A 14,067-nucleotide genomic window follows, 5' to 3' on the forward strand; every position below is an offset into this window, starting at 1 on the left:
GCCGATAACGGAAGGTACGATAGCGCGGGGTGTGACGCTTGGCGCCGTGCGCAATATCACCATATCGCGAGCAGCGTTCTTTCGTTTTGTTTTCTGAAGCCCGGCTTCCATTGTCGCGACAAACGGTGACTCAAAACTGAAGACCATAGCCGTTGTTCGAGTTCAACCGGCGCTTCTTGGTGCTGTAAAGAGTTTTCTTTCTTTTTTTTTCAGAAAGCGATTATGCTCACTTTTAATGAAGCGACAGCGGAAACTCAGTGATAGTTGGCGAAATATATCAAAATATTCTTATGTCAGAAAGCTCGAACTTGCTGGCAGAGTGTGCGAAAAACCATCATCGACATCATCTTAATGTAAGCGAATGGCACGGTACTCAAAATACCAGTCACTTCACTACCTTCCTTATACCGCAGCTTGGAGGCAGCGGGGGTAAGTTAATGATGCTGAACCAAAGGAATGTCAGAAATGCCACATAGTGCTAAATCGTTCTGCGCATTATTTATTCTTATTTATTTTGTCAGTTACTGCCGGCTGCCCATTAGAAGGCAAGGCAGGAGTGGGTGCAAGTCGAAGGTAGAGGAAAAGCAAGTATACACTACTAGGCGATAGCATGAAATTACAAAATGAATACTGTCCATGACACAGAGCACATACAGCTCGCAGAAATTAAGCGCCACTTGAGAATTAACCAGTGAGGATCGTGAAGAGTTCTCCCAGAACAAGTAGGAACAATGCGGTCAATCTGTTTTTAGGGAATATATTTCTTCTTGCTTTCCATTTTTTTTCATTCTTTCTTGTATCAGCCCGTAAATACTTACTTTCCCCTACATGATAATGTGCGGCCTCCGCGGTATTGTCGGCGCTAAGAGAAAAATCTCGGAGGCAATGTAAGGTGACCTTATAACTGGCGCCGTGGTGACGTTGCGTGCATGAGCATTGACTCCCGTATTCTTACATTGCTTGCTCAGTCGGTCCGCAGTGCATGGGGGCCAGCTGTCGACTTAGGCGGTACCACGTTCCCAGAACCTCTATATAATCGTTTTTCTTAGAGCATGGACAACTTTCGCCGGGCGCTTACTGCCACTCGGTGTCCGCTTTCTTGCTTCCACATGAGGTTCGTTGATAGTACGTTGCTGTGAACCTAACATTCTTCCATGAACTGACTAATAGCTCGCGAAATCCGTATTTCTGTTTTGTTAAGGGCGCAGATACGTGGGAGATACGCCATATTATCCTGACCCTTTTGCACAAGTTTGAGTGGCGTAAAAAAATTGTGGGGACTGTGCCGATGTAGTAGGGAGAAAGACACGCTGAGTTCCGTTTGTCCCTAGCCGAGTACACCAGACCAAGCTCTCCCTCCGGTCGATAATATTTCAAGCATATCGGAAACATATATTCGAATGGTGCGTTTGTTAAAAGCTCAGAAGATTTTATCACGGAATTTCAGAAAATATTATGGAACACTGTTCAACTCTAGTAACGCGAGAAATTTTGATCTTTTGAAACATTTCGCCTCCATAGTGCATTGTCTGTCAGAGGACGATTCTTTACTTTTAGTGGACCATTTGCCCAGCAAGAAATCTAACTTGTCATTCATCAGTTACGACTTTCTAAAACACCGGACCCTGATAGCATATCAGGAGAATTTTATAAAGCCTTTAAATCGGTATTGCGCACTCTCTTAAAAATCTTCCCACTAGTATGTATGAAGACTGCCTAGCACGATCGTTGGCCAAAACGTGTTATCTTGATCCCTATAAGTAGAGAAAAAGAAAAGTTACGATCTGTAGAAGGCTATAGGTTCATTACACTGCGAATTGTAGACTACAAAATTTATAGGAAGGTCTTGTCTGATCGACTCCTGTGTGCAATGTCGTTACTTATTGGAGCTCTCCAGACGCGTGGATTGAAAGACCCTTTCACACAAACCAAATTAAACCAAATCCGGACACCTATTCAGCATTGCTTATCCCCCTGTAAGCCCTTTGCACTGCTTCATGTAGATTTAGCAAAATCATTTATTAACGTGAACCGCAAATCGCTTTTCGAGCTTTTCGAATACGTTATTCTGGGATCCATTGTTTACAAAAGTGGTCGCGTGGGCTAAACTATCTGTTCTACCGGTATCATTGTTAAGGGTAATGTTTAGAGGCAGCGTGTATTATTTCCGTTATTACCACTTATATTTACACTTTATTGATAGTCATTGTATATAACGATTGTAAAATGCTCTAACATTCATGAATTAACTATTCTGGGCATCGAACACAAACTTTGGCCTACGCAGGTGATCTTGCCTTTTTCTGCTCAGACAAACCAACCATTTACAACGTTCTATCGCTGACATAAAAAGCTGTGTGGCTTCTGGTGCCCAGATAAATTGGTCAAAACACTCAGGTCCTTGATTTTGCTTATTCTGAGGTACGGAATTATCTAGCGTACGAATTCAATGTCTTCGTGTTCCTTTTGATGCATACAAGTTTAGTGCACGTTTCTGGCGAGAACGTGTACGCGTACTGTAACGCCATGCGGATACTCCTCAACGCCTCTCTGTATTTGGTTGTGCAGTGGCTGATAACTGGGTCCTAGCTACCAAAATATGTTACGTACTGCAGATTATTTATTGTGACAAGATTTGTATTCAACCTTTTCACAGAATATTCGCTACTTTTGTGTGGTCTTGTAGATATGACACGTCATAGATTGTAGACATTGTCAATTTGAGCACCACAATTCCTATAAGGTTCAAAAGTGACGCCTAGATTTTTAAAAGAGTTCATTTTACCTCAAATTTGTATTATCCAGACTTGCTCGAAAATTGTAGTAATCTGCTACTTAGTTCTTAGAATGCCAGATGTCGTACTTTGTTTTCTTTTTATTCGTAGTAAGCTGATTACAGGTAAACGATCTCTGAAAATCAGTAAACTCATCATTTAAAGCTGCTTCGAGTTCATCCAGTGAGTCGCCTTTAAGAATTGACGCTGTATCATGAGAAGACATCAGAGCCTCAGAATATTTCAAAAGAGATAGGAAATCATTGCCCGTCGACTAAGAACGAACGGAGTAAAGCGCATCTTCCTATACGTTGTGCCTAGGCAAACGCAGATTTCGCTAAGCAAACGTCCGCAGACTTCACTTTCGCAACTCGCGCAAGTGCACAAGCTTGGGGCGAAAGTGGCGCATCTTTCGAATGTGTGCGCTCTTCACTCTTAAAAAAATCTTGCAGCCTTTGAGGCTTATCTTGTCCCACAACAATAATCGTAATCTGTTTTGCGGAGATTTCTTTTTCTTACCCCTGCGCGTCCGCTACTTCCAGGACATCAAAGACATGCGCGTCATCAGCGTGACATAAGCATTCTTTGATAGGAACGTAGCGAGTGCATTGTTTTTAACAAAGGAAACGCAAGCAAGGCAGATGACAATTGTTGTCGTGGCACAAGATAATTCCCAAAAGGGTGGGATTTTTTAGAGAGTGAATTGACAAAACAGGAACTCACTCGAAAAAATCACCTGATAAGTGAACCCCGGTTCCGTCCTCACTGGGCAAGTACCCCACAAATGCAGAAGACAATGGCATGAAAATGCCGCAATGTGGGGTATTCCGATTAGCATCTTAGAGAACCAGGTGATGTTCAAGACGTCTGGCTACCAGCGTTCTGTCAGTCACAATGGTTGAGCCTACTAAAACACATAGTATATTGATGGTTACTTGCCTCTACTAGTGGACACGAAATCTTTTTTATTTTATTTATACAATACTGCGGACAAGAAGTCCAAGCAGGGTTATTATTATTATTACAGCATAAGACATTTCGCTCCATTCTGCGAATAGCGAGACTTTAACGTACGGGTGAGCAGATCAAGTTCGAAAAAAGACTGCGAAGTCCCTGCTAACTGCAAGTATGTTCCAATCGTAGGCTCACGTTTTCTTATCTTGCTTGCTTTACTATATGTGAACGAAGGTTATTGAAAGATGTAGGACGAGTCAATCAAAATATCTTATGCAGTGTTAGGACAAGCTTAGCTGAACAAGCATAACGATACTTTAGGTCTAGGCACGTTACAGAAAAACCTTCCGCAAGCGATATTCACGGGATGGCGCTGCGCCCTTAGGGAAACTCGCATAGACAGTGGCGCTGGATAATCTTCAAGGTAATATTGCAGGAAACTGTAAGCTTTCAGTGCTTTCCCCCAGCATCGTCGCTGTTAGGACTAAAACCTTGGAAAGAAGCCTAATAAGCGTCCTCATAAAGTTTCTACGGGCCTACTGTTCTATGCCCAACTTTATCCTTACCCTTTGCTGTGGTGTTTTGACTTGGTAGGTAATAAAAACGAACGTCTGGGTATAGGAGCATGGCAAGAGAAAAAAAGAAAAAGAAGAATGCATTTATGCGCCCTTTTCTATCCGTAGCTGTTGCGACCTGTGGGGGTAGCAGTCTTTGTTAGGTGTATAAAGCACCCTTTGCTTCAGTCCTTTTTGTTTGCTTGCGAATGAAAAAAGAAAAAAGATACTAATAGTAGCAGTAGTAGTACACCTACTACCATTACTGCTTATATTACTACTACTTATACTACTAATAACTACTACAATAACAATAAAGAACACGACCTGCCTACGCCTGTCAATATTTTGTTAACTGTTTCTTCTAGCCTCAATTAGGCACAATTACATTTAAAAAGCTGAAAGGTAAATGAAACAAACAAATAAGCCAGAAGATACTGCAATTACTGTCCATCCCTGACACGGCGTGGCCACGACCTGTTATGGCGATATAAAGTGTGATCAAGATGGTACGTCACCTGCCAGTAACTATATATAAAATAGAAAGAGATGGCCCTCAGTTACATACACATGGGTAAATACGCAAAGGCATTTGGATTTTGGGCACCTAAATGCAAATGTAGCGTTACCTTACTAATATCATTCACGAGTACGTCTGTGGATAATTCAATTGCAGAATCGTTTCTCAATTTTGAAAATCTTTCGACAACGAACAATTTCACACCTTTCAATCTTTAAACAAAGGACCTACCTGTGTCATATTTTCATTTATTTACTTTTTTGCTTTTTCGAGTCCATTTCGCTTTTACGCTTGGTTGACACAAAATTATTCAAAGAATAGGATGTTCAAAATTTTAGCATTATTCCCACAACATCAAACACATATTCATCAAACAAAACCACTATTGGTTTTTGGAAAGTCGCTGAATGATCTTCCGAAGAGGTTTTTCGATCTCCTCAAGCCGTTCTTCTAGCATCTGAAAAAAAAAACATCTCGTTACATGATCATTCGAAACACCTTTATTCAATAGGCATCAAGTGATTTCACCAATAGCTCCTTTAACATCATTCTGGATTACTGGACTCCTAATTAACTCAACGACAGGTATGAAACCACTTAATACTGGCCTACGTGTTTAGTACGGGCTCGTGCAGGGTGAGAAAAAAAAATAAGGTCCCGTTGTCCATATCTCAATTGATCATTTGCCACACCTATGCACGACATAATAATTCAAAACGTTTATTTTATGCTTTTACGCAGAGTATCTTGAGGTCATACACTGGGGGTACATACACAGAAAAGAACACATCAATGCAGCTCATGCAGCGATCACCTGGAATGCAAAAAGATGCAATAGTACATATATAGGTAGCAACAAATATCAATGCGGAGCAATGTTACGAGCAGTGCTGCCCCTTTTTCGGTTCCTCTAAGACGTTAAGGCGAGAGCCTGCTGCACACTTGCTAATCCATGAAGTCATACGATCTAAGGGGTCAGACTTCCTGAAAGACGTAACGAGCTGCAGTGAGAAGTGCACGTGTTGCGAGCCGTTGTCTGCAAGCTTCGGCCTCCTCTCTACGGTGCCGTCTCGCATCGTCGCGTTGCTGCTTTAGATTTTCTGTCATTGTTAATTTCATTTTTTTAAGCACACACAGAATGTTCGCATGGTGCTCAAGCATTCTCGTACTCTTGTTCTTTTATCTTTCCTTTGTGCTAAGGCGCCCAATACATTAGCATGGGCGTGTCAACCTAACGATCATTCACTTAATTCGGTTCTTGCCTCCTTACAGAACCTAAAACTTTAAATTCAGTTTAATTTTAGAAAAACTTCTCAAATAAGGCTGGGAAGCCTAATTAATTTACCTTTATATCTTGGCGAAATTTATATACTGCGCTATTTATTTTAACAACAGATTTTTTAATGGCCTGTCGCATTTAGCACAAATCTACTATTGGCCTGGAATACTCGAGGAGTTAAAACTTACGTACACTTGAAATCATTGCACGTATTTCACTAATTACCACTTATTCATAATGAAATTGTCATATAATTTCTTTAAGACATATACTGATGAATACGAATTGATGCTAGTCATTTCGCAAGGCACATCTACATGCAACGAATTTTGAACGTAGCACGCGTTTTGGGATCAGCGCCGTCACACTTACCTTAAAAATGCACTGCAAAATTTACCATTTTTAAGAAAATGCCTTTTTCTGCGTTGAAATTCAAGAATTCCCAGAACACCCTTGTATTTCTTCGCAAACTTTGCGAATGCATATCACAAAACTGGTATAATCCTCAGAACTCGTTAAAATTCGATACTACCTTAAAAGTGACCGGTTACAATTCGTACATCGATTGGAACATGTGGCGTGTAATAACTATATTAAAATCAATTACCAAATTTTTATTACCCGAATATTTACTTTAGTTCTTGTGCAATTTGTGCTGCCTCGAACTGTACTCTAACTCAAGAAGTAGAATTGTGCTACACGTCATAGGCGATATTTTAAAATCCGTTGGCAACAATGTATAATACCGGGTATATTGAAATCAGCCTGTAAGGAATTATTCGAATATAAAATTTTCTGCGTAAAGTATTCTTTCTCCATGCAGCTCTTCGAACTGTTCGGTAGCAACGCTATGCCGTCCATATATATTGGATGCTAGCTTTGTATTCTTCCTTTGGGAAATATCTCCGAGAATGTCTTAACTCAGCCACATGTTAAGCAAAATTTTAATAAGAGACCAGGTAACCGGGGCCTTGGGATAAGAACCCCAGGTTCGTGAACAAGATGCATCTCAACTCACTTGTATTTTAGCCTTAAGTCCTCGGATTTCATCGTCTAGTATCTCGTCTTCGCTCCTGTCATCCTCTTCTTCCTTAACTCTAAACCATGAAAAATAAGAGGAGAGCTTTCAACTTTGCATTTTTTTCACTGTGATCTATATTTGCAGTAGCAACGTTGAAAAAGAAAACATAGAGTGTTGTCTCACAACCACATTAAAATGTCAACACAAATGATGAAAAAGGTCATTCAATCAGAAAGAGTGTAAGTTTTGCACTGTGTACGTTATATCTATGAGCGGATATTCAGAGATGCTTAGGATTGCATGGTGACAGCCACTACGAAATAGTAGGCTTCTTCTCAGAGGTATTCACCCTAGTTTCACCATTGAATGTGCTACATTCACCAACTATTTTCAACTTTAATCTCGAACAGCTTCTTTGATTGCATCATTATACATCGTGGTGACTTCATTCCCACCAAAATCTCATGACAGGTTCTAGGCCAGTCGTTTGAAACGTTGGTCAGACTCAAAGGCTCAGGCCCGCTGACCTGTGCTTTGAATCTACGTCCCGCTGCCTGCTTAGTTAACCAGTTCAGAGACACAAAAGTTTGTTTCTTTAGGGATTATGAACTAAAGGTGTTAGTGTTTGAAGAAACCTATCGTTTGGTCTCACTTCCTTGGTAAAACGATTGCTGCTAATAATAGTGTGGACCCTAACACACCCTCATATTAGAACTATTCTAAAAATTCTGCTTTTGATAAATATCATGTTAATAAAATAATTGTAAACAACATTTTTAGCAGCGCAATTGTACTCAACAGCAAAGAGAACATTAAGAAAGGCCAACAGCTGGTAGGCGTTTCTAGAATTCGCTTCCTGTCCCACAGTTTAATACAGCTCTTCCTCCGCTGTTCAAATAAATGAACTCAAGTAGCGGAAATTATTAATGCGCCAAATAATCTAATGTGCTGCGTGTAAGCGTGCCAACTTACCTGAGCTTTGCTGCGCCTTCATCGCAGTGTTCTGTGACGTATAGCCCGTTGTAGTGTGGCGCGAAATCTTTCTCGGGCACTGCTATCTTGTAGTTTTCGCATTCCCTGTCACGGATTTGGCTGATTTTCTCGTGCTCCTGTTAAAACAAGAAAAAAAGCCACTTTTATTAACCTCACTATACCATATGCACAGCACGGACTCTAACCTTTTGCAGGAAATGTGCGGCATAATCTTCAGCTTGAAACGCTCTGCTTATAGCTTGCAACAGTTTGAAGAATTGAGTACTCAAAACGTGAAGCCGGATGTATTACTGTTTTTTTACTACAAATAGCATTATTAGCGTACCTCATCCATTTCGAGCCTGCCTGCCTGCCTGCCTGCCTGCCTGCCTGCCTGCCTGCCTGCCTGCCTGCCTGCCTGCCTGCCTGCCTGCCTGCCTGCCCGCCCACCCGCCCGCCCGCTTGCCCGCCCGCCCGCCCGCCCGTCCGTCCGTCCGTCCGTCCGTCTGTCTGTCTGTCTGTCTATGTGCCCGCCCGCCCGCCCGCTTGCCCGTCCGTCCGTCCGTGTGCCCGCCCACCCGCCCGCCCGTCCGTCCGTCCGTCTGTCTGTCTGTCTGTCTGTCTGTCTGTCCGTCCGTCCTCTAGCGCTGTCTCCGTAGCACAAGTCGTATACTTGCTTGCGCCACGAGGTATGTGCACGTGGTCGCGATGGTGTGGGGGTTGTTCCATCACCGTCATGCGAGCTTGGGGATCTTGCTCTCGGTATGCCGTCGCCGTCAACATTGACCTGGACTGAGTGGCACAATTTGACTTGATGCTTGGGCCACTAGTCATGAGCTCGTGGTCGCGATGCCATCCTGGCCGTTGCGTCGTCGTAATTCGAGCTTTTTCATCCAATTCCCGTCGCACGATCGTCGTCACGCATCGTCGCCACACAGTTGGTCATGCCGTCACTGTCGCGCTGTCATTTCATCATTCACACCACTTTAGTGAGGTCATCTCATTGTCGTCTTGTCGTCGTCTTCGTACCGCCTTCGCCATTCCATCAAAGTTATTTTTTTTTCGTCCTTCTATTGTAATCATACTGTCGTGATTCATTCGTGATTATACCGCCCCCGTGTTGTTTACCCGAGACGGTCCCTATCATGCATCCTATGTGAGACCGTCCTCATCATGCCATTGTCTAACCAACTTCATCATCCGTCTATCGTCACGTCGTCATCGCCAGGCCATCGTTGTCATACAGCTTTTACGATACAGTCATCGTGACCACATTGTCATTACACCCTCATCTTCATACCATTGTCCTCATACCATGGTAACACCATCGTTGTCATTGCGTCGTCGTCATGTACTTGGGCACACCACCGTTTTCATGCAGTCGCCGTCGTAAATCACCGTTATTGTAACTTTGGCATCCGATTCTCGTCATCCTGTCGACGTCAGCCATAGTCGTCACACAATTTTTGTCATACCACTGATATCGTGTCGTCATCGTCACGCTGCCACGTCATTTCATTATCGTCATCACTTCACTAACGCCATCGCATCGTCTCATTCCGTCGTCGTCATACCCCCTTCGTCGATAGGTCGGACGTCTCTCCTTTCTCGTCATTCTATCGTAATCATGCTATCGTCCTTCAATCGCGATTATGCCACCACTGTCATGCAATCACTGTCATTGTGTCGTTGTCAGACAGACGCTATCATGAGTGCGTTTAAAGTCTTCGTCTTCGTCTTAAAGTTTTCGTTTAAAGTCTTCGACGATGGCCACCGAGGGCTGGCCATCGTCGTCATTCCAGCTACTTCATCCGGTTGCCATCCTACCGAAATTTCTTCAGGTAAATCTTTAACTAATTGTTTTACAGTACATTAATTTTAAAGTTTTAGTGAGTCAGCTTGCAAGGCCTGTCAAGTTGAAGCAAAGTCTCGGGAAGGAAGGAAGCAAAAACTTTATCGCTCTATTTACAGCTTTCAGCGGCTAACAGAGGTCTTCATGTTTTGCTGAAGTCTCCGTCGTCTTGAGTGGTTGGCGCCCCTATTCGAGAGCACCGATCAGCCTGGCCACTTTGAGAGCGTGTTGCACCAATCCTTTTTGGACTGTGAGCATGCCGCTGGTGAGCTGGCCCTCCCCCTGTTCTACACTGGGTTTTTTTATTTGTGGAAAGAGAAGTTATTTCTGCACTCCCATGTGATGTGATATAGTGTTGGGATGGGCATGTGTCCCTGTATTGACTGGGAAACATTTTGCGTAGGATGTGTAGATTGGAGAATGCTCCTGTCTGCAGCCTTCGCCCGCCGACTGCTTCGTGTTGTGTTAAAGATGGGTGGGGTGGTGGATATATTATCCTTTTGCCTCTGTGATGGTTTAGCATTCCCGCCTACGTTGGTTCCACCGTCATAGTGGTATCCGGGTCCATTGAATGTCCCACTCGGTATGTAAGCTCGCGAGCTAGACTGTTGGCCCTCTGGTTAACCTCTATTCTGGTGTGATCCGGCACCCAGAAAATCGTATGCAGTATCTTTTCGTTTGGAAGCCCTGCCTCGAGGAGGATTCGCAGCGCCCCTTTGTTGGTTCGACCTGCCGTGTAATTGCTGCATGCTTCTTTGGAGTCTGTGAGTATTATCAAGGATCTGTTTCTACGGTAACCCTCCGCCGCTGCTAGAGCCACAGCTGCTTCTTCCCCCTCTATTACCATGCAGCTCTTTAGGGTTGCGCTGCTTATCAGCTCTCCCATGTGATCCATAGTCACGGCCGCAACTCTATGTTATTTGGTGTTGTGGTCTCACGGGTATAGGGCTGCATCCGTGTATACCACATTGTTTTTAGTGGCCAGGTGTTTTTCTACGTATTCTGCTCGCGCCTGTCTTCTGGCCGCATGCAGATGCGGGTCCATATGCCTCGGTAGGGGGCTAGCTTTCAGTGTCTGGCGAAGAGAGTCTGGTATGTCAGCCATCCTATCTTTCGTTGCTTCTGTGTTTTTATAGACTAATCTTTTAAGGAGCGCCCTGCCGGTGGTCGACTGTTGAAGCCTGTACAGCTGCGCACCCAGTTGTGCCTCCTTGAGCTCCTCAAATGTGTTGTGAATACCAAGCTTGAGTAGCTTGTCGTTCGACGTGTTTCTGGGCAGATGCAACGCCTTCTTGTATGCTTTCCTGATGAGAGCCTCGGCTTGTTCTCTCTCTTGCTCGGGATGGCACCGATATTGAGATATCAACCATCAAATTTACAGTAGTGGCATTTCGTCTTTCTCATTGACCTTTTTAACAATAGGCTGATTTATTCAGCGAAGCGCGAAAACAGCGAGAACTATAATGTGTTTTCTCACGCACCTTGCCAATGGGCACATTGAAACTGGTGTCTTCCTGAGAATTCGTTCGAAGCGGATAGACATTACGAGCTCACTACTCATAATTCATCAGTTGCAATATTTGCAGCAATGTAATTAGTTTAAATTTTAATTAGTTAAATTTTGTAGTTATTAAATTATGCATTTCACGTCTTTTGTGCAAGCGCAGTAGACCTCTCCGAGAAACCCACGTCAGGGATAAAAAAAGCTCTATCTGCCCAAGGTCATATACTAGAATCGTCTATGAACAAGTAAACGCCCAAATTACATTGAGGGAGCGTTTAATACCATACCTTTCTGTCGCTTTGCTTCAAGTGCGGCTCGCTACAAAGAGACCGCAAAGTCTTGCGGCCCAGTGTGTTCCCAGGATCTTCCTGCGGTGAGTCAAGGTAGTCGTCTTCGGTAAACTGCAAGGAGGGCGGGCGCGTTACGACACTTATTCTTACCATTAAACTGCAAATAAAATATTATCAACTGACACACATTACTTCTTAAAACAATGTTACTAGTAACCATATTATTATTCAAGGGGAATAAATAAGTACAGTAACGAATATAGGCAGCAACACAGAGAGCGTGTTCTGTAATTTCATTTTGAACATTAAACCTTCGAGAAATACATTAAACTTACAATGAGCATATGACTAAACAAAAATGCTATACAAGCATTATATACAATAAATATATAAGCATAAATTTGCAACCCACCGCAGTGCCTTAGCGGCTTAGCGGCAGTGTTGCGCTGCTAGACACGAGGTCGTGGGATCAAATCTCAAGTAAAGCTCTTGCTTGGGCTAGTTCATGATCAAATCTCGGACATTTTTTTTTTTCATTTCGATCGGGGTGAAATGCAAAAAACAACTCCCATGCCACGTGCATTGCGGGTGCGGTAAAGAACCACCTGGTGGTCAAAATTATTCTGGAGTCCCGCACTAAGGCGTAACTCATAATTGAGTCGTGGATATGGCACGCAAAAGCCCCAAAATGAATTCTATTCAAAACTCTATTTGCAAATTATAGTCTTGGTTAGTGCCGGCTTGTTTCATTGATCTTTTCTCCAGGTGCAAATAATTGATAACGTATCATACTTCCATCTTGGTGCTGGACATACCAGTATTGAAGGCGGCTGGTCAGTCGCAAAGAGCACTTATGAAACAAAGGCGTTGTAGTACGGTCCCTTATCTTTCTGTTAATTTTGCTTAAAGCAGTTTGGTTTTCAAGCTTTGTAGTGGAGGCCACTACAATCGAGCGCTTTGAAGCCTCCTGCCGTGCATTTTGTTCCTTTGTTAATTAACCCAAGAATAATGAAAAAGAGTAATTTTGATTCTGACTCTGCATTATGTACATAAAAGGAATGAAGTACTGTAACAATTCTTTACAGGTAGTAACGCAACCACTGATAAAACAGGGCACGTGAACGCGCCCAATAATTGTTCGCATACTTTCACTTAAGCGTTTAGGACAACTTTAGAAGCGTGCATAAAATAATTATTTTTCTGGAGATTACACAAGCTTAGTCGGCATTCAGTAAACGATACGTTGTGCCTGATACTTTCCCAAAAACGCATTTGTCTCTATAATACGCTTTCTTAATATGTTGTCTATCAAAAAAGTAATTTTTCTATCGTGTTTCAAGTTATTAGATGTATGGCTTTACGTTTACGGTAAAGCTCTCTAAGCCTTTTGTTGTTAAAGTAAAATTCTTGGCACTCATCAATATTAGTGCGCGTTTATCTTGAGCTCGCCCTGTCACTGTAAAGATAAACATTTTATATTTAGGGCCTGAGCCAGTATTCGGCCCTGTGTGTAGCCTTTCAGCTAGAAGTGTTGTAAAATTATTTCTCGTAAACATTTTTGCGGGACGAAATGCGAAGTTGGCAAAAAAGTTGTGCCATTTATGTACAGCAGACGTGTTACATTTTAGGAGTGAATAAATATTTTATTATCCGGTTTTATCTTATTGAAGAAAGGTTTCGGAATGCTTCCGCGGCCTCTGGGGAGCTGTTAACTCTCAAAAAATTTATCACACAACTTTGCTCGCTTAATGTATTACCTCTCGCCTAACGTCGGACATGCACGTATTTTTTTCTAGCAGCCCCAGCGATCATATGAATTTATAGGACAAGGAGAGCTGCTAGAAGAGGGTATTGTTCGAAACCTACAAATAAGTCGTTTTCCAACTTTATCTCGCTCGCTAGCTCAGGCTCGAAACATTTGTAAAATGTGCATGCCTGAAGATGCACATGCATGCCTACTAGAGCAACAACGAATGTGTCATCTTTGTGAGAAAAAGTGAAACTCATATTTGCTGAGCCAAGGAAAGAGCCACGACACCGATTATACAGCTTCTTGTGCGTCAATGGGAATATCATTGCTGCGTTTCGAGTAATTTGTCAGCGTCCGTACCATTTTAGTGTTACTGGCACTTTGAGGAGGTTCCGCTGCTTCCGGCCTCAGCGATTCCAGGCCTCTACCACCCAAACTGTGGAGGCTCTTATCATAATGATCCTTGCTGTCGCAGAATTTTCTTTCGTTCTTCGTTCATCGAAACAAGAAAAAAATAGGCAAAAGAAGAGATTAGTAAACTTCTCAGTAAATATAGAAAACAAGCATAAAAAACAATGTAGATGTACATCGGCAAAA

At 42.8% G+C, this 14,067-nt stretch overlaps 1 protein-coding gene across 4 annotated transcripts in view; it reads right to left on the bottom strand.

Annotated features, from left to right (window-relative positions):
* Window positions 1–3,719: 3,719 nt before the first annotated feature.
* The window catches only part of LOC126544582 (uncharacterized), a 29,053-nt gene continuing 18,705 nt past the window's right edge, over window positions 3,720–14,067 (bottom strand). For 3 of the 4 annotated variants that reach the window (XM_055077747.2, XM_055077746.2, XM_050191997.3), the window contains 5 exons: window positions 13,831–13,959; window positions 11,718–11,831; window positions 8,075–8,211; window positions 7,100–7,178; window positions 3,720–5,259 (listed from right to left, as the gene is read on the bottom strand). In XM_055077747.2, the coding sequence (XP_054933722.1) occupies window positions 5,185–5,259; window positions 7,100–7,178; window positions 8,075–8,211; window positions 11,718–11,831; window positions 13,831–13,959 (534 nt within the window). In that variant the 3' untranslated portion in view covers window positions 3,720–5,184. The remainder of the gene's footprint in view (window positions 5,260–7,099; window positions 7,179–8,074; window positions 8,212–11,717; window positions 11,832–13,830; window positions 13,960–14,067) is intronic. The other variant, XM_055077748.2, reaches the window with a different exon arrangement.

Source organism: Dermacentor andersoni, chromosome 10, assembly GCF_023375885.2.
Source record: "Dermacentor andersoni chromosome 10, qqDerAnde1_hic_scaffold, whole genome shotgun sequence".
NCBI lineage: Eukaryota > Metazoa > Arthropoda > Arachnida > Ixodida > Ixodidae > Dermacentor > Dermacentor andersoni.